General features: G+C 43.1%; 1 protein-coding gene across 1 annotated transcript in view; it reads left to right on the forward strand.

The window, feature by feature from the left end:
- The window catches only part of PDE8A (phosphodiesterase 8A), a 131,826-nt gene that overhangs the window by 63,278 nt on the left and 44,395 nt on the right, over nt 1-24,153 (forward strand). The window contains exons 2-6 of the mRNA XM_014589478.2: nt 9,059-9,115; nt 10,704-10,894; nt 15,418-15,474; nt 17,344-17,395; nt 23,969-24,057. Coding sequence (XP_014444964.1) covers nt 9,089-9,115; nt 10,704-10,894; nt 15,418-15,474; nt 17,344-17,395; nt 23,969-24,057 — 416 coding nt within the window. The 5' untranslated portion in view covers nt 9,059-9,088. The remainder of the gene's footprint in view (nt 1-9,058; nt 9,116-10,703; nt 10,895-15,417; nt 15,475-17,343; nt 17,396-23,968; nt 24,058-24,153) is intronic.

The following is a 24,153-nucleotide window of genomic DNA, read 5'->3' on the forward strand; positions in this document are numbered from 1 at the left end:
TTGGTTCTTCATTATTTTACTTTCAGAGGTAATCATATTCTAGCTTTCCAGCAACACCCTTACTGGTCCCCTGTACCAAATACATTAATACAATGTTTAAGGACTGCAACCTACTTTGTCCAGTATTTCAAGCTATCATGAAGTTGATGATTCTTAGACATTATTACCTTAGTGCTTTGAAAGAAACAGATCTTCAGAAAAAAGTTTTTTGTTTTAGAGGTTTTTACCTTAGGGCACGTGTGCTGGGGGGGCAGGGGAGAGAGAGAGAGAGAGAGAGACAAAGACAGTGAGAGGAAAAGCAAGAAATCACACCCCAGGGGGATGCCCACGCCAAAATCTCTTCTCCTCTATTCTCCTCCCGGAATCTCGGGCATGTGTGCACACGCGCCCAGTGTGAGTTTCAAACCACCAGGTCTGAGAATCAATCCATGGTCAGCCATGTGAAAGTCTGGTGATACAACTGCTATGCCATCTGCTGGATACTCCGCCCCGCCCCCCAAAATGTTTTTGAAATACCTTAAAATGTGTGTACGGATAGGTACTGGATGGTGGCGCTGTAGCAGTGCTACGCTCTGCAAGGCCAACCCCTGTGGGAGGCTTTGCATTTTACAAGGACCCCAATACATGTGCCTGTCTTTCCCTCTCATTAAAGAAAGAAAGAAACGTTAAAAAAAAAATTGTGCATAGTTGTAAATTAAATTTAGTTATAGTTCCACAGCAAAAACTTAATAAAAGTTGTTCACCAGTCAATGTTTAGAATGTGTTGGGCACTTAACTAGTGCCAACACTTTAAATAGTTCATTCAATCTGCACTTTTTTTTTTTTTTTTGCCTAACACTGAATTTGAGGGGAAAAGGATGTGAGTTGGTTTCACCCTAGTATGTGACTCAATTTTGGTGTTCAGTTGGAGTAACCTATAGAAGACTCTTAAGTAACTAGTTGGTGTTTGGGTTGACTGAAAGGGAAAATGAGCAATAGGTAAGGGGAGGAAAAAGGAGATGAGACGGTGAGGGTGGTGTGGGAGAAGGACCAGGAAGAACAGGGAGGAGCTTTGCCTCAGAGTAGACCTTGGTGCCATCTTGTGGGTGATTCTGGAAAGGACCAAGCAGGCCCATGCCAGCTGCTACGAGGGTCTCGTGTAAAACCCCGTATTTCCACACAACATGATACAAAATTGCAAGTCAGATGTCAGAACGCTTATCTAGGAACCAGGGGATCAGACTGTGTGCTGCCCACCTGCATGTCAGGATCATGCTGCTTCCAAAATGCTACAAAACCATCTCCTCATCTACATGGCAACTGCCGGGCCGGGCCATGCCGGCACCCTCGCTCCCTTGGACCACTGCAGAATCTTCCTTGCTGGTCTGTCCGCTTCTCTCACCCTCCCACTATCTACTCTCCACAGTCAGCCAAGGGACCCTTTTTTGAACATTAAAATGTGATCATATCCCTTCATTATATAAACCCTTCAAGTGGGCTTTCATGAAATTTAGAATAAAATCCAAATTTCTGACCCTTGCTTTGAAAGCTCTGTGTCATACAGCCCCAGCCTAGCTCTGGCCTCATCCTGTGACCCTCTTGCCCTTTGTTTTCTCTCGTGCCCTGCTAATACCTGCCATAGGTCCTGGGCACCAGCTGTTCCCTCTGCCTAGTGCTCCCTCCTCCGCTCCTTGTATGATTGGCTCCTCCTTGTCATTCAGGTCTCACCTTCCACGTTGTTGCTTGAGAGACCTTCCTCCACCCAGTGACTCTTCAGCTCATTGCTCCCTGTTTTGCACCAGATGTGATCTTTGGTATTCTCTGTTGAATCCATAGTGCCTAGGAAACCATTTGCACCTAGTGGGTGCTCAGTAAAGATTACTCAAATGGGGGAACCGGCAGTTAGCGTAATGGCTATGTCGCTGGACTCCCACGTAGTCGACCGCGGTTCGTGTCCCGGACCCGGTGGCTTAAAACTCACGCCGGGCGCGTGTGCGTGCGTGCCCAAGATCCCGAGAGGAGAATGGAGGAGAAGGGATTGCGGCGTGACCATCCCCCTTGGGGGGTGATTTCTCACTTTCTGCCTCTATGTCTCTCTCTGTCTGTCTGGTGAGCGCACGCGCCCTACAGTGAAAATCTCTCCAAAAAAAAAAAAGATTACTCAAATGGGATGAATGCTCTTTTCCAATTTCTTGATAGTATGGCAGATGGGTACAGGTTGGAGTCAGGTGATCGTAGAACTTTTCTAATGGAGCATGAAAAAGCCATGAGTATAAAGTTTAGACTGAGCCCTGTGTCTGCAGTTGCTGCTCACCACCTGTTTTAGCCATTTAAACCTGTTTCTTCATCAATAAAATGGAATTAGTTTAAATATGATTGGAAGCAAAGTGTTTAGCACATGATGGACACCTCTTTCTGTTAACACAGACTGTACCATGTGGTTACTGACGTTTTCTACCTGGAAACAGGATTCGGTGCTTGCTTTTTGCCCAGTGCCTAAGAATGGGTATCTCTTGATTCTCACTCAGGGGGTACCCTTTTCTTCCTTTCCTTTTTTTTTTTTCCTCCAAAAGCATTTTTTGCCTCAGGGCGTGTGTACTTGCTGGAGAGAGAGACACTGTGCGAGAAAGAAAGTGAGAAATTATCCCCCAGGGAAAATGGTCATGCCACAGTCCTCTCTTCTCCATTCTCCTGCTGGGCTCATGGGCACACATGCACATGTGCCCGGCATGAGTTTTAAGCCACTGGGTCTGGGACTTGAACCGTGGTCGGCCATGTGGGAGTCCAGCGACATAACTGCTGCGCCATCTGCTGGCCCCCAGGCTGTCCCTTTGATCAAATTATTTCTCTTTGCTGCTAGTTGTACAGGCAGAGCCTGAAGGAAGACAGTCTGACAAAAGCCAAAATCTGACTAATATCTGTACTACAGTTCCTGTGCTTGCGTATAATTAATGTACATTGATCCCAGCATAATTCTGTTTTAACAAAGGGGATACAGGAAAAACATGGCTCACATGACTCTTGTGGTTCCTAATGCTCCGGGTTTTTATAGGATTCTTTTCTTTCTGTTTCTTAATGAGATCAAATATATATGTGAAAATACTTTGAAAACTGGAAACGCTATATTACATTCACAGACAGATAATAAGCTGCATGAGTGCAGTTTATAGGTAAATGATTGGTTAAAAAAGATTAGCTGTTGGGCCAGCAGATGGTATGGTGGTTAAAGTGCTGGATGCCCACATGGCTAACTGTAGTTCAAGCCCCAGGCTGGTGGATTGAAAATCATGCCAGTCACATGTGCTCAAAATCCCAAGAGGAGAATGGAGAAGGGATTGTGGCATGGCCATCCTTCCTGGGGAGTGACTTCTCACTTTCCTACCTTCTCTCTCTATCTCTGGCAAATGCATGCATTTTATGGCAAAAACCTTAAAAAAAGAAAGAAAAAAGAAAGATTATCTATTGAGTAAACGTTTATTCAAAGTATTTTTTGAATGCCTACCATGTGCCAGGCACTCTTTTGGGTGTTGGGAATATGGAATGAATCAAGTAGATAAACTTCTGTTATCATAGAATTTTACATCCCAGTGGCATAAGTAGACAATAAAAAAGGTTAAATAATAATATGTGTAGTATATCAAATGGGGTCTATAAGCTAAAAACAAAAAACAAAGCAAGCAAGGGCTAGAGAGGGTTGGGGGATTTCAACTTATTCCAACTTTTCAACTTTTGAATAAGTTGGAATTGTGTATCGTATCTGTCCTCTCCTGCCTGTTTGTTACCCACAGTCAAGATTCAGAACATAGTAATTTTGTCTCATAATATCATGTCAAAATGATGTTAGGTCATTTAGGCAAATAAGAAATCCGATACGTGTTTCATCAAAGCTTCTAAAAAGAATTTAGTTCATATTTCTATCAGCCATATATATAGCCCCACAGTATTACAAATACTAAAAAATGCAAATATTACAGTGCAAATAGACATCATCCTTATTATCTGATACCCTAAGTTTATAATCTTTTTTAAAAATAAAAATTCATAAATACTTAAAAATCCAAAAGGTGAAATTCAGCGACTTGTGTAATTACTTAAATCAGCTCTCGAACATGCTGTTGTTTCTGTATTACCTAAAAATGTCAGTTGCTTTCAAAGCCAAAAGATTAAGCTGTGACTAAGCCTCATTTGAAGATGACATTCCCTTCTAAGTATTAATGTGAGAAAATAAACTGTTATTAAGAGGGCTGGCCTGAAGCCGCAGGTCAGTTTTACTCTGATTTTCATACACAAAGGGTGCATGCAAGCATTCCCGTAGTTGCGCTTCCCTTGTGCTCTGGAGTCGGGCGGTTGTTTACTCCGCGAGGGCCTACTGCTGACGTCCGCTCCCTGAGCAATGTCATCAGATTTCCTGGTGGTGGTTATTTTGGGGGGGCAGTGGTAAGTAGTTGTCCGGCTGTGCCGAGACTCTGCTCCATAGAGGTCCTGAGAGCCGGATATACCCCGTAGACAGGATGTAAGGTTAAATGCAGTCTAGTTAAGTAAATAAAATAAGTGTTCAGTGGTAAAATGGGATTACTGAAACATGGACATTTAAAATGATGTTGCTAAAAGTATACTGTGGCCAGATTCATAGCCTTAACTCTTCAGAAAAATTAATATATTGCTTTTGTATCTTTTTTGGGGGGGCTGGGTAGAGGTTTTTGCTATAGGGCGTGTGCGCTCGTGAGAAAGACAAAGAGAGACAGACAGAAGCAAGAGATCACCCCCCAGGGGGGATGGCCATGCCACAGTCCCTTCTCCTCCATTCTCCTCTCGGGATCTTGGGCACGCATGCATATGTGCCCAGTGTGAGTTTAAGCCACCCAGTCCAGGACTCGAACCGCGGTTGACTCCATGGGAGTCCAGCAACACAGCCATTATACCATCTGCTGGTCCCACTGCTTTTATTTCTTAAATCTAATGGTGGGTTATTTCTGTGGGTTGAGATCATTAAGTTATGCTATCTTCCTTTTTCTGTAAAAGTCAGCTTCGCCAGTTTCTGGTACAGACCTCGTACTCAGTATTCTTCAGAGGAATGAGCCTTCTACCCTTAGTTCCCTGTATTTTCATCTTGCCCCCAGCATGTGACTAACACTGTACCTACATATGTATGTGCATTTTTTTTTTTTTACTCTGGTCATTAACGTTTAAAAAAATTGTTAATTAACTCCTTTAACCTTATTTTCTCCCACTGGTTTCCATAAGTTTGTACTATTCACTTTCTCAAACTTGTTTTTTTGATAGCTGATTGAGTACATATGTGTGCACGTAAGACAGAGAGAGAGAGATAAGGACCTTTACACAGTCTGCTCATGCTGAGATCCCCTTCTTTCTGTCCTCCAGCCCATTGGATCACAGGCACTCATGCACATGCTTGGTATGTTTCAAGCTAACCGAGCTGGGGATTTGAACCGCAGTCGCCATATGGGATCTGGTTTCTCTTGTCGAGTGCACATTACTGGCGCATCATGGAGCTGGCCCAGCTTTCTCATACTGAATAATCTGAGAGCTTAGTATATTTAATTCTTGCTTCATGGCGAAAACGTTTTAGACTATGAATTTTGCCTTCAAAATATAAGGCTTTTATTATTTTCCAAGTAATATGTAGGTGTAGTTTGCATTTTCCTCTTTGATTTAGTAATTATGTGAGTTATTTTTAAATGTTCTAGGGAAGGGGCATTTGTTGTTGTTTAAACTTGCGTTTTTAATTTTTGTTTTGATTACATTAGGGTTAAAGAATACAAACTGGGACCAGCAGATGGCGTAATGGTTATGTTACTGGATTCCCACGTCAGCTGTGGTTTGAGTCTCAGACCTGGTGGCTTGGAACTCACATTGGGCACATGTATGTGTGCCCAAAATCCTGAGAGGAGAATGGAGGAAAAGGGATTGCAGTGTGGCCATCCTCCCAGGGTGGGGGTGTGATTTCTTGCTTTCTCTTTCTCTGTCTGGGGAGTATATACGCTCTACTGCAAAAATCTCTTCCAAAAAAATATAAACTGTATAGGTTTTGCTTTTAGCCATACATATTGTGACCTAGTATATCATAGGTTTTTGTAATATTCATAAATACTTTTCTTTCTGTTTAGTCTTTGTTTTCTTATCTACTTGATGATTCATAGCGAATTTCATTAGTTTCTCCCGTCAGAGTCTAAAGACTCCAGTTTATATAAAGGACCCAAGAGCTCTCCAATCACTTCTTTTCCTTGTCCAGTAGCAGCATCCCTCCTGTTGATCTTTCTGGCAAGCACACACACCCTATACCAAAAACCTCTCAAAAGAACATAAATGAATAAAATAAGTAAATCCTTTCATACTTCTGTGCAGCCATCACCACCACTCATCTCCAGACCCGTTTCCAGCATATAAAACTGAAACCGTGCCCATCACACACTGACTCTCCCCTCTGTGCCCAGCTCCTGACAACCTCCCTTCTACTCTCTTTCGCTGTGATTTTGACTGCTCATGATTTTGATTACTCAAGTACTCACATCAGGAGTCACACAGACTCGTTTTGTTTCTGGTTTATTTCACTGAGCACACTGTCCTTACGGTTCAACCATGTTGTTGCGCGTGCTCATTTCCTTCCTTTTTGTGGATGAATTATATTCCATTGTATATGCCACATTGTGCCTGTCCATTGATCCGTCATTGGCTGCTTGGGTTGCTTCTATATTTTAGCTGTTGCAAATAATGTTGCTGTGAGCATGGGGGTAAAAATACCTGTTTATTTCTAAGCTCTCCGGTCTACTCCATTGGTCTATATGTCAGTCTTTATGCCAGTAGCACGTCATTTTGATTAGCATAGCATTGTAGTAAGTTTTGAAAACAAACTAAGTCTTCCAGTTTTGTTGTTTTTCAAGACTTTTTTGGCTATTCAGGATCTCTTGAGATGACATGAATTTTAGGATGGATTTTTCAATCTTACACAATAACTTAGAAAACTAATGCATTTAAAAAAATTATTAGTGCATGTTTTGGGGCACCCAACATACAAAGAAAGATATAATTTTTAGGGTTATTAACAACAGCAAGAGCTGCCTGCCTCTTCGTCTACATCTCTGTGATCACAAGCGATAGTCAGTGGTCTGAGCACAGAGCTCTAAGAGTTGGTGACAGGGATTTTTGTTTTGTTTTAAAGACTTATTTTATTTAACTAAATTAATTAATTAAAATTTGACGAGAGAGAGAGAAGAGAAAGCAAGCTGCCAAGTCCGGGACTCAAACCACAGTCAGCCATGTGGGAGTCCAGCACCCTTAACCACCACCCCAATGGACAGGGGTTTTTACCCACCCTGATTCCCACAAGCGATGTGCTTAGTTGTTCCAGGAGCACAGGCACAGCTTCCTATCATGAACCTGGGCTAAGGGCAGACAGTTGCTTTACACTAAGAGCAGAAATTGCTTTAATTTATCACAGAAATTAATCACAGTTCACTGTGTGAGCCCGACTCCAGAGTGCCCCAAATAGTTGTTTCACGTATTCTGTTTGTGCAGTATTGGGTAGGTGGGGAGACAGATCCCTACTGCTTCTGTTCTGCCATTGCCCCCCAAATCTTTCTTTTTTTAAGATTGTTTTTTTCCCATAGGATGTGTGCGCAAGACAGGGAAAGTGAGAAATCACTCTCCAGCGCTGATGTCCACACTGCGGTCCCTTCTCCTCCATTCAGCCTTTTCTTTGCCTTCTTAGTTTCTATCTCTTCACCATGTATTCCTGCACATGCACCTGAGAATTTTCAAACCGCAGGGCCAGGATTCAAACTCTGAGAGTTCAGCACCTTAACCACCATGCCAAATGCTGGCCCCTAAATCTCTCCTTTAGGACACTCTCAGACCATCTTCTCTTTCAGAAATTCCAGCTTTGGTATCCAACCACATTTCCCAATATGAGGCTTACTTACAGTTACAGAGCTCAAGGGGAGAAGTGGTTGCCATGGGCTGTTCTCCTCACCCTCCCTCTTAAACAAAGAATCTTTCTCTTCAGTCTTATGTCTAGAACAGTTGGGATCGTCATTCTTCTTATGCCTTCTGAGAGGCAAGATCATGGTAAAGCAAGTAAAAACTGAGCCAGGGAGCCTGCAGGTGTCATGGTGGTTAAGGCACTGGACTCCCATATGGCCAACTATGGTTTGATTCCTGGACCTGGAGGCTTGCTTTCTTTCTCCCTTTCTCTCTCTCTGTCTCTGATGAGTGCACTTGCCCTATAGAAAAATTACAAAAATATTTTTTAAAAACCCACACATACTGATCCAGTGGTCCGTAGTGAGTAGACATGGGTGCCGCACAGTTAGATATACACGTGGGTACTTCACTTTCCTAATCGCATAGCCTCACCTCACTGCTGTGAGGATTTGTCGTGAAGCAGATAACATCTGTGATAACATCTGTTTGCCCTTGTCACGGTGACCAGAACATGTTAAGCCCTGTACTGGTGCTGTGGTTATTGTTACTCTCAGGGTTTGATTATGGCATTGTGTTTATCTGTGTGTATTTCAGCATCAAGTTCACAAATGAATAAGCACTTACTGATAAGCGCTAGTGGGCTTTTCCATAAAATGAAGTGTCCACTATTTCCCCACGAGGTTTCCTTGGCCCTGACACCTGTGGTTTGACTGCTGGGTTGCGTTATTCATGCGCCATTTTGGATGAGTATTTCATCCTCTATTGGAAATAGATGTGGAAGAAGCGAGGGTTTATTTTTTCTGTACTGTTTGGGGGCTTTTTTCTTTTTTAAAATTGCATTCCCATTTGATCTTTGTAACAAATAAGAAATTGAGGCTGAGGGTGAGTAATTCACTTAAAGTTGCATATGACTAGTATAAGGCAAAACCAGGGATCGGATAACTTTCATTTCTCCTTTTCTGCTTCTCACTTTTCTTGAGGAATATAAAGACATATTCGAGAGTCCTCAAAATCATTTCTCTGTTTATGTATTTTTTTTCTAGATATAAATTTCACTTTTGTCTGTGTTACTGATTAAGGAGAAAAAATGTGCAGAGTTTCTCTCCTTGTCATTTTAAAGCAAATGTTTTTCTTACAGGTATCAATAGCTGATGTGCAATTTGGCCCCATGAGATTTCATCAAGATCAACTTCAGGTAATAATGAGATATGCTAAAATTTTCTTAAAATAATGATTTAACTTTATTTATTTTTTAATTTGACCAGAGAGAGAGAAAGTGAGAAAGCAAGCCACCAGGTCCAGGACTTGAACCACGATCGGCTATGTGGGAATCCAGTGCCCCAGCCACCACACCACCTGCCAGCCCTGAACCATACTATAACTTTAACATGTTGATTTTCTTTAAAAGAGAGGAGGGAGAAAGCCTAAAGATATACATTAGAAATAGTTTTCTCTTTTAAGTAATAGTATTGGATCAATGGTAAATTTCCCAAACTTGACAAGAGTACTGTAGCTATATTAAGAGAATGCCCTTTTTTAGAAATACATAGTGAGGTATTTAGAAATGAAGATTAACAATTTACTCGAAATTGGATCAGCAGTAAAGAAAAAGTGTGTACAATTTTGTGTACATGGATGTGTGTGTACAGAGAGAAAACAAAGCAAGGGTGGCCAAATTGATGAATCTAGAGGAAAGCTATCCCAGCATCCGCTGTCATTACATCTTTTCAATAGGTTGGAAATTTCCCAATATTAAAAATAAAAACAGCCCTCTCAGCGTTGCTGAATCAGCTGTATCAGAAAGAGTCTGTGTAATCTGTCTAACCTATAACATGAGACAGAAATAACCCACTGAAACTTAGCTGAGTTATTTGGGGTTTCCTGCACACACACACATGTTCACTGTTAAGCTGGGAAAATGTGAATGGGGCTGACAGACACAAGGACTGTTCTTTCTGTGCATCGAAGGCATTTGTGCAGTTGAGTAAAAATAGAGGAGGTGAGCATTGAGGAAGAGGTTTCTGGTGTCTTGCAGGCTGTCTCCAGCCTCCCACTGTTGTTCCTGGTTCTGAAGGGATGGAGCAGTGGGCTTCTGAACCACAGTGGTGGGGGACCTGGCTCTCTGAAAGAAAGATGAGCTCCAGGCCTTGCCCGATCCTGCCCAGGTACCAGGACAGCTGACCACTGTCTGGGCAGAGGCTCAGATACTGCCTCCTGTACCTGGTGCCCTTCCTGTGTCACTAACTGGAAGGTTTTGAAGTGCAATATCTTGATTTACTTTGTCTCTCCTCTTACTAAAAGCAGAGTAATTTTTTTTTAACTTGGAGGAATTACGTTAAATCTTGAGTCAAAGCATTTATATACATGAGTTAAATAAAAAGTTCTAGTAGTTCAATTGAAATATTAGCATTTGCCATCTGAAAACTTACTCAGTTAACATTCTGTTAGCCAAAAGAAGTACATGTTTTAATTAACTCATTTTCAGATAAAATGCTTTATCAAGCCTGTTGAGATCTGCCAGTGGATTTATTAGCAAAACAAGGATATGATTTATGCACCTGGATTTCCAGACTCTGGCCAGATAGAAAATAGCTCTAATTTAGGGGAGTTGAGTGGTAATGTTTCTGAATTAGGTATAAAAGAAGGATTTATAGCTAAAGATCATTATGGTCACATCTGTGTTCTAGCTTGGAAAACTCTTGGAAGTTTTTTGTGGTTCGTTAAGAAAGGACAATGGTAGCAATGTATTTTTGTAAAAAAGTATGTGTGCTTTTTTGATTCAGGTACTTTTAGTGTTTACCAAAGAAGATAACCAGTGTAGTGGATTCTGGAGGGCATGTGAAAAAGCAGGGTTTAAGTGTACAGTCACCAAGAAGGCTCAGGCTGTCCTTGCCTGTTTCCTGGACAAACACCATGACATCATCATCATTGACCACAGAAATCCCCGGCAGCTGGATGCAGAAGCACTGTGCAGGTATGCCCAGGACTCAGCCCAGGTGGTCTCACTGGGCTTTGCAACAGTAAATGCAACCTGGAAATACACTGAGTTGAATTCAGTCCTTTTTTTTTTTTTTTTTTTTTTTAACTTAGGAAATACTTTTATCTTCATCTGTAATAGAGCATGTGCACAAAAGATACTGAGAGAGAAAGTGAGGGGGAGAGTGAGAGCTGAGTACCCCCCACAGGGTCTGGTCACACTGCAGTCTCCTTCCTCCAGCCCACCGCATAGGTACCCAGAGTATTTCAGGCCGAGTGGGCCCAGGGTGTGGACCTGGTGGGATGCAGTTACCCTGAAGCAGGACCTACTGCTGGGCCACAGAGCTGGCTGCAGTTTGTCTTTTAAATTGCCTTCTGCACAAAATCGGCATCAGGACTGATCTTGAGCTCTTTTGTTTGTCTTGCTTTGCTCCGATTAAAACAGAGAGCATCAGAATGAGAACCAGTAAGGGTTAAGATGAAACTTGGTAAGTAACCAGTATCACCTGCATATTATATAACATTAAATAAGAATTATACTTTTCCTGATTGTTTTAAGGTTATAAAAAATTTGAAAGTTGTCTTCTAATGTTAGATGATAGTTTATTATACTTGCAGAATACCAATATCATGAGAGAATTTTGTGTAGCAGACATAAGTCTAAGAAAAGTGCCTTTTTTTCCCTTCTTTTTAAAGATAGAGCCTCCCACAGTCCTCCTGCTTCAGCCTCCCAGGTGAGACCACAAGTACACATCACCATGCTGGGCTCTTTTTTAAATAGGAAATTTCAGTGTTGCCCAGGCCCACCTTGAGTTCCTTCCTGTCTTAACCTTCTAAATAGCTGGGCTTACATGTGCGTGCCATCGTGCCTGGCTTTTAGGTTGGGTCAGGCATAGAACCCAGCTCTCCCATGTGGTCCCAGGCTATGGAGTATAGCATCTTAATAGCAGTAACACCATGGCTAGGCCAGAAAAGTCTTTTGTTTTTTTTGTTTTTTTTTTCTTTACTTCCATGAGTGAGAGAGAGCACCCCCAACAAAGTGTTATCCACCCCCAGCCTTCAGCCAACCCCAGATCATAGGTACATATGTACCCAGCACACTGAGGGAGGCCTTTGGTTACAATCTTGGAGTCTTTCCATGTGGGTCAGCCTTGCAGAGAACCATCATCTGACTCCAAAGTGCTTCTTTAGGGAACCAGCAATTAGCGTAATGGCTATGTCGCTGGACTCCCACGTAGTCGACCGTGGTTCGCGTCCCGGACCCGGTGGCTTAAAACTCATGCCGGGCGCGTGTGCGTGCGTGCGTGCGTGCCCAAGATCCTGAGAAGAGAATGGAGGAGAAGGGATTGCGGCGTGACCATCCCTCCTGGGGGGTGATTTCTCGCTTTTTGTCTCTCTGTCTCTGTCTGTCTGGTGAGCGCACGCGCCCTATAGCGAAAATCTCTCAAAAAAAAAAAAAAAACCCACAAAGTGCTTCTTTAGCTTATTTATTTTATTTGTGATAGAGAGCATGTGTGTATGCACAATAGAGGATCACCTCCAGCGGGGCATTGTCACCCTGCAGTCCCCTCCCCCCAGCCTTCTGGCTAGGCAGGATCTTAGACATGCACACACACTGCGTGCCGTCTTGTGGGTTACTGGCTTGGGATCTGAACCCACAGTCAGCCATGTGGCTTTCAGCAATACAGTTCAGTACTCTACTGAATGCACCACAGAAGCGTGTCTGCAAAGTGCTTTTTAAAGGAAGTTATTTGTTGCTGTTGGAAGCAAGGCAAAGTAAAATACTGATTTTATGTAATAGAAAACTTTATTTGCAGGAAGACAAATAATAATTTTAATATAAAACTTTATAACATAGTAATTTTAAGAACATTTACAATTGTGACTTTTTATTATTCCCAGTGAGCATATGCATCTGCTGAGAAAGAGGGGAGAAAGCAACGTCCAGTGGGATGTGATCAATGCTGCAGTCCTTTTTCCTCCACTTCTCCATCCCCTCAGGGTCCTAGGGCATGTATGCACATGCACCTGGCATGTTTTTCAAACCTCCAGGACCAGGATTTGAACCATGGTCAGCCATGTGGAATCTAACTTTCTGTGTGCAGTACTTAACCACTGCACTATGGTGTTGACCTTAAAATCTCAACTTTTAAGAGACAGAAAGATTTAAGACAAATATAGCCAGGAGTAGAAAGGGAGGTACAAAAGCCAGTGACATCGCATCATAGGATTGTTCGTGGGGTACTTGTTGATTTCAGCATGCACTTGTTTTCTTGGTGGCGAAAACCCACATATCTGATAGACAAGATAGCTTTGGTGCGATTGCCTCTAACACAGCTTCCTCTCTGGTCTGGATTTAGCACTGAAAGTGCTGTCTGTTCTGTGTTCCTTGCCTCTTTCTAGCTGTTCAACCCAACAGCAAGCCATTATCACTGTAACTCAGACACATCATCTGGCCAGCCACCTGGCACATCCATGAGGAATTACAGCTCAGGAGAGAGAGAGAGGCTGCGCACCAAGGTGGAGGGAGGCCTCTGTCCTGGGCGCTGCTCTTCCTCTGACCAGCTGCTCGACGCTGGGTAACTGGCTTCTCTGGGGATGTTTACTTGGAAGACTTGGTTTCCAAGATCCCTTCTGTTCTCAGTATTCGATGGCTAGCACTCAGGAAGGGAAGAAAATACCTACATTATGTGGTGCTTAAGTATCTAAATATAATTCTGAAAGGCAAGAGAGGTCTCTAAGGAGGACCAAGGACTAACTGATTGAAAAGGTGAGGAGGGGCAAGATGCTGGGGAAAACTTGGCTTTTTTCTCAGTTTGATCCCAGCCCAAGTCTGGCCACAAGTCTGTGCCAGATAGTGGACATTTGTATTCATAAAGTTGACTCTGCTAAATCATCATCTATTGTAAAAGAAAAGTTAAATTGTATTAATTATGTTCCACTTTTTAAAATTGTGTTAAAGTATGCATAACATAAAATTCTGCTCTGCTAGCGACCAGCAGTTGGCGTAATGGCTATATCGCTGGACTCCCATGTAGTTGACCGCAGTTCAAGTCCCAGACTCAGTGGCTTAAATTCACGCTGGGTGCATGTGCGTGCATGCCCAAGATCTGAGAGGAGAATGGAGGAGAAGGGATTGTGGCATGGCCATCCCCCTGGGGGATGATTACTTGCTTTCTGTGTCTCTAGCGAGCGCACGCGCCCTATAGTAAAAACCTCTCCAAAAAAAAAAAAATTATGCTCTACTTTTTAAGGGAAGAAGAGGTACTATTGTGGTTTGGGGACTTTCTAAACATATAGGGTTAATTCATTTAGCAAATTATTGAGCTGTATACAAGAACATTTTCTAGGCCAAATATTAGTAGAGCAAAGTTCTTAACTTTACAAGCATGTGGACTAGAGGAGTTAAAATATTTAAATGAAAAAAAGTCATGTTGCACAGAGCTCAGAAACTCACACATACCGAAGTCCACAGCACTATGGTCAGAGTGCTCTCAACACGTAAATAACAGTTTTACACAATTTTAAAATAAAGAATGGGAACTGGATTGTGTAACATGTGGTTTTGGACAAGCACAGAAGGTTGGATGTGCACTCTACGAAGTGCCCACCAGCCTCTCTCCAGCCTTTGCTAGGGAGAGGAGCTTCCCGCAAAAGAAATCAAGTTTTAAAAGGGGTGGTGAGCATTTTTTCATATCCTTTTTGACTGTCCATGTGTCTTCCTTAGAAAGTTGTGTATTCAGCTCATTTTTCCATCTTTTAATTGGGTTAATCATTTTCTTCTGGGTAAGCTGCTTGAGTTCCCTGTGTACTCTGGTTATCAGTCCCTTATCTGAGGCACAGTTAACAAAAATTCTCTTCCACTCCGAAGATTGTTGATTCACACTAATTATAGTGTCCTTTACTGTGCAGAAACTCCTTAATCTGATGTAATCGCACCTGTCTATTTGGGGGATTATTGCCTGTGCTTTGGGGGTCTTGCTTAAGGAGTCTTTGCCTACCCCATTGTCTCCCAGAGTTTCCCCAGTGTTTTCCACCAGGGGTTTTTATAGTTTGCAGTCTTGGGTTTAGATCTTTGATCCACTTTGAGCTGATTTTTGTTAATGGTGACAGATAGAGGTTCAGATTCATCTTTCTGCAGGTGGATACCCAGTTGGAGGGAAAAGGAAAGAGCGTAGGAAATTTGCGGGGGAAATGGAGAGGTAAGACACTTGTGAGACACAGATAAGGTTTATTATCTGTTGATGAGGATGTGTATGGTGGTCTCAACTGTGCTGGACTGAGGCGTATATCATTCTGGGTAAAGTCTCTTCACAATCTAAATGATGTATAGTGATTTAATGTGTGAATAATAATAATAACAAGTTCTCTTTTGTGGTGAGCCCAGCTTTGACCAATTGGCCCACAGAGTCACTAGGGCAGATCTCAAGACCCCTTCTCCAGAGTGGATTTCCAACATTTGAGGACAGGAATTGTGTTCTTCTAAGAATTATTTTTAAAAATTCTTAATTTTTTTTTAAGGTCTATCAGATCATCAAAACTCTCAGAAAACACAGTTATTGTTGGTGTAGTACGCAGGTAAACTTTCTTTTTTTCTCAATGTTGAAATTCAGGCGTCAATGTAATGCTTGCTTACGGCAGACACGAATAGCGGCTTGCAGGCTAGGACGCTTTGTACTCTGCTCCTTCCTTTCTGTCTTTGGCCTCTCCACTTAAATTAATAGAGGGAGTTTCTGCATAAGTTTTGTGACTTGGGACTTCCTTTCATTTTAGATATAGGTAAGCCATGAATAAATTCCATTCTTAAAAGTGAATGTTTCCCAGGGATGTCTTCCTGGGGCCTTGTAATTCCAAATAACTGTGAGGATTTGAGTTATATATAAATGGGGGGACCCTAATACAGGTTGAGCATCCCTAATCTGAACATCTAAAACCTGAAATACCCCAAAATCTGGAACTTTTTGAGTCTTGATGTGACACCATCAGTGGAAATTCTACACCTGACCTCATGTAACAGGCTGTAGTCAAAGCATTTTATAAAATTACTTTTTAGGCTGTGTGTGTGATGTGTATATGAAATATGAATGAATTTCGTGTTTAGACTTGGGTCCCATCCCCAAGATATCTCATTTTATATATATGTACATACTCTCAAATCCAAAGACATCCAAAATCTGAAACACTTCTGCTTCCAAATGTTTCAGTTATGGGACACTCAACATGTATTTCATCCTTAAATGGGAGATAAGAAAATAAGAGAAGACATGTAAGGAGGAGTGTAAATATTCAAATAAATGTTATTTAGTGTATTTTTAAAAATATGTAGATAGGAGAAATGTTTCTGTTCCCTTAAAATTTTTTACTTGCACTTTGGGGGAGAAGAGAATTGTTTTTTTTTTTTGGAGTCCAGTGACATAGCCATTACACTAACTGCTGGTCCCTTTCACAAAATTTTTAATGAGTAGCAAAAGCGTACTTAAAATTAAGAAGTACAGGTATCAGAATTCACAAGTTTGGATTATAATTCATATTTAACTTATGATGACCATCATAACCTCATACAACATACTCATCCTTTCTAGCCTCCATTTCTTCATTTGTAAAATATGGGTAAAATCCACCTGACATAGGAAGTGATATAATCTAATGGTTAGAACACATACTGTCAGGGTCAAACTCTTGACTCCACCATTCACTCTATGTCTGTCAGCACATATTTAAATGAACTTAGGGAGTGAGTTTGTCCCTACTTACCTACCTCTACTATAATACCTTCATTCTCTTTTCTTTTTTCTTTTCTTTTCTTATTATTATAATTTTTTTTTCTTTTCTCATCACAACACACATATGAATTTTCCATCCAAAATACACTGTGCATTGGCTCAATCAAGCACATCAACATATATGTTCTCAGCAAATGATTTCCCAATTTTTGTGTCCTGCATACCTTGCCTTTTGTTTTGCCATCCTAGGTTCCCCATCCCCACCCTCTGCCATGTCCCATCTTCCTCCTCCATTGTTCCTGACATTCATGATTGCCCTCAATGGCTTCCGCCCCCCCCCATTCAATTGTTCTACCAATGAACTCAATTTGTCTAATTATATCCACTAGCTAGCACAGCTGACATATAAGAGAATTGTTTTTAAAGGTAACTGGAAATAGAGAGGAAAAAAGAAAATTTAGTTCATTAAAATTTTTACACTATATGTGTATGGATACTCTTGTATTCTGTTAATATCTATATTTTAGGTGTGATAATATATGCTGTCAAAAAGCTAAATATGAAATTGAAAATTATTTTCAACTTTATGCTTTAAATTTGTATCTTAATCTGATTGATCTAGAAGTAATAATTATATGACAAAATGTTATGTAAATTAGAGAATACCTGAAGATGTGGAATAGCACTGATAATTACATCTAACCCTTTGCTGTGTCTTTTGAAGGATGGATAAAGAGTTGTCTATAAGGCCCTTCATTGCTGCTGGCTTTACCAGGGTATGTGCCTACTTCTTGTTATACAAGTATAATTTCATGTGAGAAACTGCTTTATCTCAGTTTGGCATCCAGCAAACATTTAGAGGTAATATAAAGGGGAAAAAATTGTCCTCATGCTCTGTTACAGTTTGATTTAGTTTTCAAACCTTGTAGTCTAATAATCTGTCACCCACTTTCTTAGTCTCTTCAAACTATGCCTGCTTAAGGCATCGAAACATAATAAAGTCTCCTTTAATGGCTAACTCTAACATTTATACCAGAGGAGGTATTGTCATAATGCTCATATGTATACACACAACTTTGAACGCCAGTTCAAGGATTCCATAAGTAAGGTAACCCATACACAGCTCCCTTTGTCTCCACTCCCGCCTCCAGGCTGTTGGTTTCTCCTAAGCCAGAAGGCTACGGAAGGCTTTGGTCAACTGGCAGCAAATGAGGCCCTGAGAATTTTAATTGAGAGAACGTAAATAAGGCCAACCCTCGAGTAGATTTGTAGCCCACATTTGTGTCTGAGTGGGCAAGAAACCTCAAGCCTTACTTTACTGTTACGTGGTTCTGAGTGGGTGCTACTCTTAGGTACATGCAGCAGCATGTGCAAATCTTCCTCTGCAAATAACTGAACAAGGGCTGCCAGCAGCACCCCATCAGAGCTGACCACGCCACCAGGAGACGAGGCAGTGCAGGTGAGAACTAACAGAGAAGAGAAAGACAGAAAGGCAGCCACAGAGCCTCCTGCTCCACAGGTTGTAGGATGGTTAGACTCAAGTTACAAAGCAAATGTGCCTGTCCATGCAAAGAAATAAAAGACAAGCTGAGCTAGGAAGTAGCTGCAAGGAATAGAAAACTGTGGAAGTGACATGGCCAAGTTTAAGCAGAATAAAATTGAATTTTAAGAAGGGAAAGCATAACTGAAAAATGATAAACTTAGTAGGTCAGAAGCAATTAACTAGCATGGAACATGGAGATACAATGTTAGAAAATAGGTTAAGAGGGGCCTGCAAGTGGTGTAGTAATTAAGGGCCCTGGACTCTCACATAGCCAACCGCAGTTTGAGTCCTGGGCTAGGCGGCTTGTTTTCTCACTTTCTGTCTGTCTCTCTCTCATTCTGTCCCTCTCTGGTCAAATTAAAATAAATAAAATAAATAATTTTAAATAAAGGCTTTTAAAAAGTAGGTTAGGAACCAGCAGTTGGCATAACGGCTGGATCGCTGGACTCCCACGGAGTTGATTGCAGTTCGAGTCCCAGACCCGGTAGCTTAAACTCATGCCGGTCGCGTGTGCATGCGTATCCTGGATCCCGAGAGGAGAATGGAGGAGAAGGGATTGTGGTGTGGCCATCCCCCTGGGAGGTGAACTCTCACTTTCTGTCTGTCTCTTTCTGTATTCCTGGTGAGTGCACATGCCCTATAACAAAAACCTCTCCAAAAAAAAAAGGAAAAAGAGAGAGAGGCTGTTAGATTGTGCGATTACATGATGGTTATCAGACACTTGCAGTGGTACAGGAGCTTAATAATAAAGGAAGAAAGAGGTAACAAGTAAATGCAGGCCCAAAGAACTCAAATACCAGATGAGGTAAACTTGTTATCTTACATACACAGCTTTATATAAAAGTACACATTATGCTGTTACTAAGTAGTTCTTGTGACTTTTTTGTATTTCTTCCTTTTTCAACAACCCTGTACAACACACACAGAGATCAGCAGCCATCCCTCCTCTCTGACCTTCACAATCCTGGGACCTGCCTACCCGGCCCATGGGAAGGTGAGGGCGCCTGTAAGCAAGGAGCCCAGGCTGGGAGTTGTAGGTCACCTGGGCTGGATGGCTTGTCCATCCCTAGGCTGCCCTCTCCACACCGAGGGAAGACTCCCCAGTGACTTTGGAGATCTTTGTGTTGTTCCTCTGAGGCTGCAAAACCGACTCTTCCTTTTACCGACGGCCGCAAAGCCTGCTACTTTCTGGTGAAATTGGAGGACAGTTTATTCTCCTAGTCTTGGGTTATTTGGCTCGCCACCTGAGGTGGTTAAGCCTTCTATTTGCATAAGAGATTTTTTGCTATAGGGTGTATGTGCTCACCAGAGAGACATAAGTGAGAAATGAAATCACCCCCCAGGGGATGGCCACACCGCAGTCTCTTCTCCATTCTCCTCTTGGGATCTTGGGCACATGCACACACATGCCCAGCACGAGTTTTAAGCTGCTGGGTCTAGGACTTGAACCATAGTCGACTACGTGGGAGTCTAGCAACATAACCATTACACCATATGCTGGTTCCACAGGTCATTTTTAAAAATATATTTATTTATTTAATTTTTTTTTTCTTTTGAGAGAATTTTGCTATAGGGTTCTTGCGCTCAACAGAAAGACAGAGAGAAAGCGAGAGATCACCCCCCTCCCCCAAGGGGGATGGGCACACCACAATCCCTTCTCCTCTATTCTCTTGGGATCTTAGGCATGTGCGCACATGCACCCAGCGTGAGTTTAAGCCACTGAGTCTGGGACCCAAACCGCGGTCCAGCGACATAGCCGTTACGCTAACTGCTGGTCCCATTTAATTTTATTTCTTGTTAAGGGAAAGTGAGAAAGCAAGCCTTCAGGTCCAGGACTTGAACCATGGTTGGCCATGTGAGAGTTCAGTGTCTTAACCATCATGCCACCTGCTGGCCCCAAGTGCAGGTAATTCTAATACGCAACCAAGAGTCGAGAGCCACTGAATGAAGCCTAGCAAGATGAGGGCAGACCCTCGCCGTGAGTGCCATGTGCTTTGGAGATGAGAAGGCTGAGCCAGCTCATGGAGTCTCCAAGGTTGTTGTCCGGCCCCTCTGGTGGGATGGGGTTGGGGAGAAAGCTTAAACTAGCTTCTGTTTAAGCAGAGGGAGTAGCAGCCTGCTCCTGGGGGGTCATGGGAACAGTCATGATGTGTTATTCTGTGCAAAAATGAGTCATGACTTGATTCTCCACCCTCCATTGCCCAGTGGGGTCTTTGGGACAGAAATGACAGTTGGAGAGTAGCAGGACAGATAAGTGTCAGGCCGCACTGAACAGTGTGAGACCGCAAAGCAGAGGTGAGGGGGCCAGGCAGCGGGAGAGGGTGCTGTTTTGTCATGTATGCTGTCAGGTTGTCAGAGAGTCATCACGTTTTTTCTGTTTTTCTGTACCAAATTATGTCATGACTTTTCTGACAATCCAGTAGTGTTTTTGTTGTTTCCATAGGGCATGTGCACTTACCAGAGAGAGACAGTGAGAAGAAAAGTGAGAAATCACCCCCGGGGCGGGCGGGGGGATAGCCATACCACAATCCCTTCTCCATTCTCCTGAGATTTTGGGCTCACATGCACAATTGCCCACCCAGATTTTCAAACTACTAAATCCAGGACTCAAACTGTGGTCAGTCATGTGGGAGCCCAGCACCTTAACCACCATACCACCTGCTGGCCTGTGTGCTAGTTTGTTTTGTTTTGTTTTTAACCTTGATTTCTACCTTTGGAGTAAAAAAATGGGAGGATATAATGGGTCATTGGAAAAGTCATGATGTTTCTTTCTATGCAAAAATGAGTCATGACTTTTCCGACAACCCAGTATAACACGTATGCCCAGTTAAAATCTGTTGCGTATGTGGGAGTCCGTTTGTTGAACTGGATAAATACACAGGCTGCGTATACCAGGATCTCACCTGCAGAGCATCTGGGACTCCTGTCTGTCTCCAGGCCTCCAGCCCTGGTGCACTGCAGTGGCACAAGCACTGTGCCCAGGAATCTCTCCTCCCTGGTCCTGCCCAGTCAGAAGGGGAGTGAGTGATGTGAGCAGCAGGTCCAGTACTTCCCTCCCGTTTTAGTCCGTCGGAGCTGGCAGGCATGCTGCCCCTGGGTGAGAAGGGCTGTGTTCTGACCTGCAGGCTTCATTTAAGATTGCATAGCTTTTTTTTCTTTAATTGCTAGAGGGTGCATGTGCTTGCCACAGAGGATGAGGGAAAGAAAGCACCTCCTAATGGGACAGAGTCATGCCACAGTCCCTTCTCTGTTTCTCCATCTTGTCAGGATTTTGGGTGCATACATACATGTGCGTACACACATACAGGGCATGTTTTCCAAGCTACTTGGGGCCAGGATTCTAACCACAGTTGGCCACAGGGACTCTAACTCCTTTAACCACTAGGTTATGGGGCTGGCCGCCGCCGCCTTTTTGCCATGGGATGTGTGCGCTTACCAGAGAGGAACAGATATCGCCACCCAAGGGGGATGACCACCCTGCATTCCATTCTCTGAATTTGGGGTGTGTACGTGCATTCACCCAGTGTTTTTCAAGCTGCCGGGTTCTGGGATTCAAACTGTGGTCAGCCACGTGGGAATCCAGTGTAGTAACCACCATGCCACCTGCTGGCCATTAAAAATTGTACTCATGGGACCAGCAGTTAGTGTAACGGCTATGTCTCTGAACTCTCATGTAGTCGACCCCAGTTTGAGTCCCGGACCTGGTCGTTTAAACTCAAGCCGGGCACATGTGCGTGTGTGTGTGCCCAAGATCCCGAGAGAAGAATGGAGGAGAAGGGATTCCGGTGTGGCCATCCCCCCAGCGGGCGATTTCTCGCTTTCTGTCTTTCTGGTGAGCACACGCACCCTCCAGCAAAAACCTCGTAAAAAAAAAATTGTACTTACATATTTCTTTGGTGAGGGAGAGAGAGGGCACCTCCAGCAGAGCCCTGACACTGTGGCCCACTCTCAGCTTCAGCCAGCCCCAGATCATAGGCATCCGTGTGTTTGTTGCACCCAGGGAGGATGTGAACACAGAACCCTACCATGTAGGTCGGCTTCCCAAAGCACTGCGTTTTACTGCTAAGCCACTGTCCAAACCCCATAAGCAGTTTTAAAGGCTTGAAGCTGGGGTTGGAGTTTTAGGTTGCTTGACACCCAGACAAGATCCTGATGGCTGTTCAGAAGGGGACATCTTCCTTCAGTGAGGCAGTAGAGGAACTCCTCGAAGGGTCCCATGTGCGAGGTTATTGTGTGACTGGGGCTTATAGGTAGTGGCCTACAGGGGCCCTGCCTCCTAGGCCTCAGCTTCCTCCTCAGTTAGCTAGAATATTACCCATTTCCTGTGCAGGGGGAAGGAAAGAGCTCTTCAAGAAATGGGAGTAAGTGTTCACAAATCTCCATACATCTGAATGGAACTGCATGACAGAACACAGCGACTTCTGAGATGTCATTCTAAAATACATCTTTTTTTTTTTTTTTTTGGAGAGGTTTTTGCTATAGGGCGTGTGTGCTCGCCAGACAGACAGAGAGACAGAAAGTGAGAAATCACCCCCTGGGGAGATGGCCACACCGCAGTCCCTTCTCCTGCATTCTCCTCTCGGGATCTTGGGCATGCATGCACACGGATCCAGCATGAGTTTAAGCCACTGGGTTCGGGACTCGAACCGCAGTCAACTACATGGGAGTCCGATGACATAGCCATTACGCTAACTGCTGGTCCCTAAAATACATCATTTAGAACTGTGTGATTTGCTTTGTTGTGGGATGTTTCCACTTTGTAAAGGCCGTTAGCCAATGTCCACAGCAGTAAGAGACCCTGGGCAAATCTAAGGCTCCTGCCGGCGCCTCTCATTGTCCTTGGTGAGCCACTGTCGGAGGTTAGCTTAGGAACATGTTGCCCGAGTGCAGGTTTCCTCTTGTCCAGGTGCAAATAGAAGTCTAAGGGTGAATGTAAGTCAGGACCAGCAGGTGGCATGTGGTTAAGGGACTGGACACTCCCACATGGCTGACCACAGTTCAAGTCCCAGACCTGGGGCTCGGTTTCTCACTTTACCTCTCTCTGTGTGTGTCTCTGGTCAAATTAAAATAAGTGAATGAATAAAAAAAATAAATAAAGAATTATTTTTAAAAAGAGTAAATGTAAGTCATAAGTTTGTGTGACTTTAAGGAGAAAAAAATTTTCACACCATGATCCACTACCAGCTTCATCCAGCCCTGGGTCATGGACACACGTGCTCCTAGTGTGTTTAGGTAGGTATCTGGACATGAGCTCAGAACCTTTCCATGTGAGTCAGCCTTGCAGAATGTTGTAATACCACCGTGTCACTGTCCAGCCTTAGAAAAGCATTCCTGGGACCAGCAGTTAGTGTAATGAATATGTCGCTGGACTCCCATGTAGTCAACTACGGTTTGCATCCCGGACCCGATGACTTAAACTCATGCCGAGCCCGTGTGCGTGTGTGCCCAAGATCCCGAGAGGAGAATGGAGGAGAAGGGATTACGGCGTGGCCATCCCCTCTGGGGGGTGATTTCTCACTTTCTGTCTCTCTGTCTCTCTCTGGTGAGTGCACACACCTATAGCAAAAACCTCTCCAGAAAAAATAAAAATAAATAAAAAGCATTCCTAAACCTTTTTTTTTTTTTAAGTGAATTTGGTACCCATAAAATTTTCTGTCATCTCCTGTTCATTAATGATTATAGGGTTTATTTTTTTAGATTTTCAGTGACTAAATTGAAAAATTGTTTTAAAAGACTTCTATTGGTATATATAGTGATTTAAAGATGCACGTTTGTTTATCCACACACTTTCCCTTTCTGTTCATAGAGGTATATAGAAAACCCCAACATCATGGCCTGTTACAATGAACTGCTCCAGCTGGAGTTTGGAGAGGTGCGATCACAATTGAAACTCAGGTAATTCTGTCACTTCTGGAAAGCCCTGTAGCCCACAAAGGGCAGTGTGGCAGGAGGGCTTTGTCTGTGGGGCTGTCCTCTAGCCATAACTGACCT

This window comes from Tupaia chinensis, unplaced genomic scaffold, assembly GCF_000334495.1.
Source record: "Tupaia chinensis unplaced genomic scaffold, TupChi_1.0 Scaffold000359_1, whole genome shotgun sequence".
NCBI classification, from domain to species: domain Eukaryota; kingdom Metazoa; phylum Chordata; class Mammalia; order Scandentia; family Tupaiidae; genus Tupaia; species Tupaia belangeri.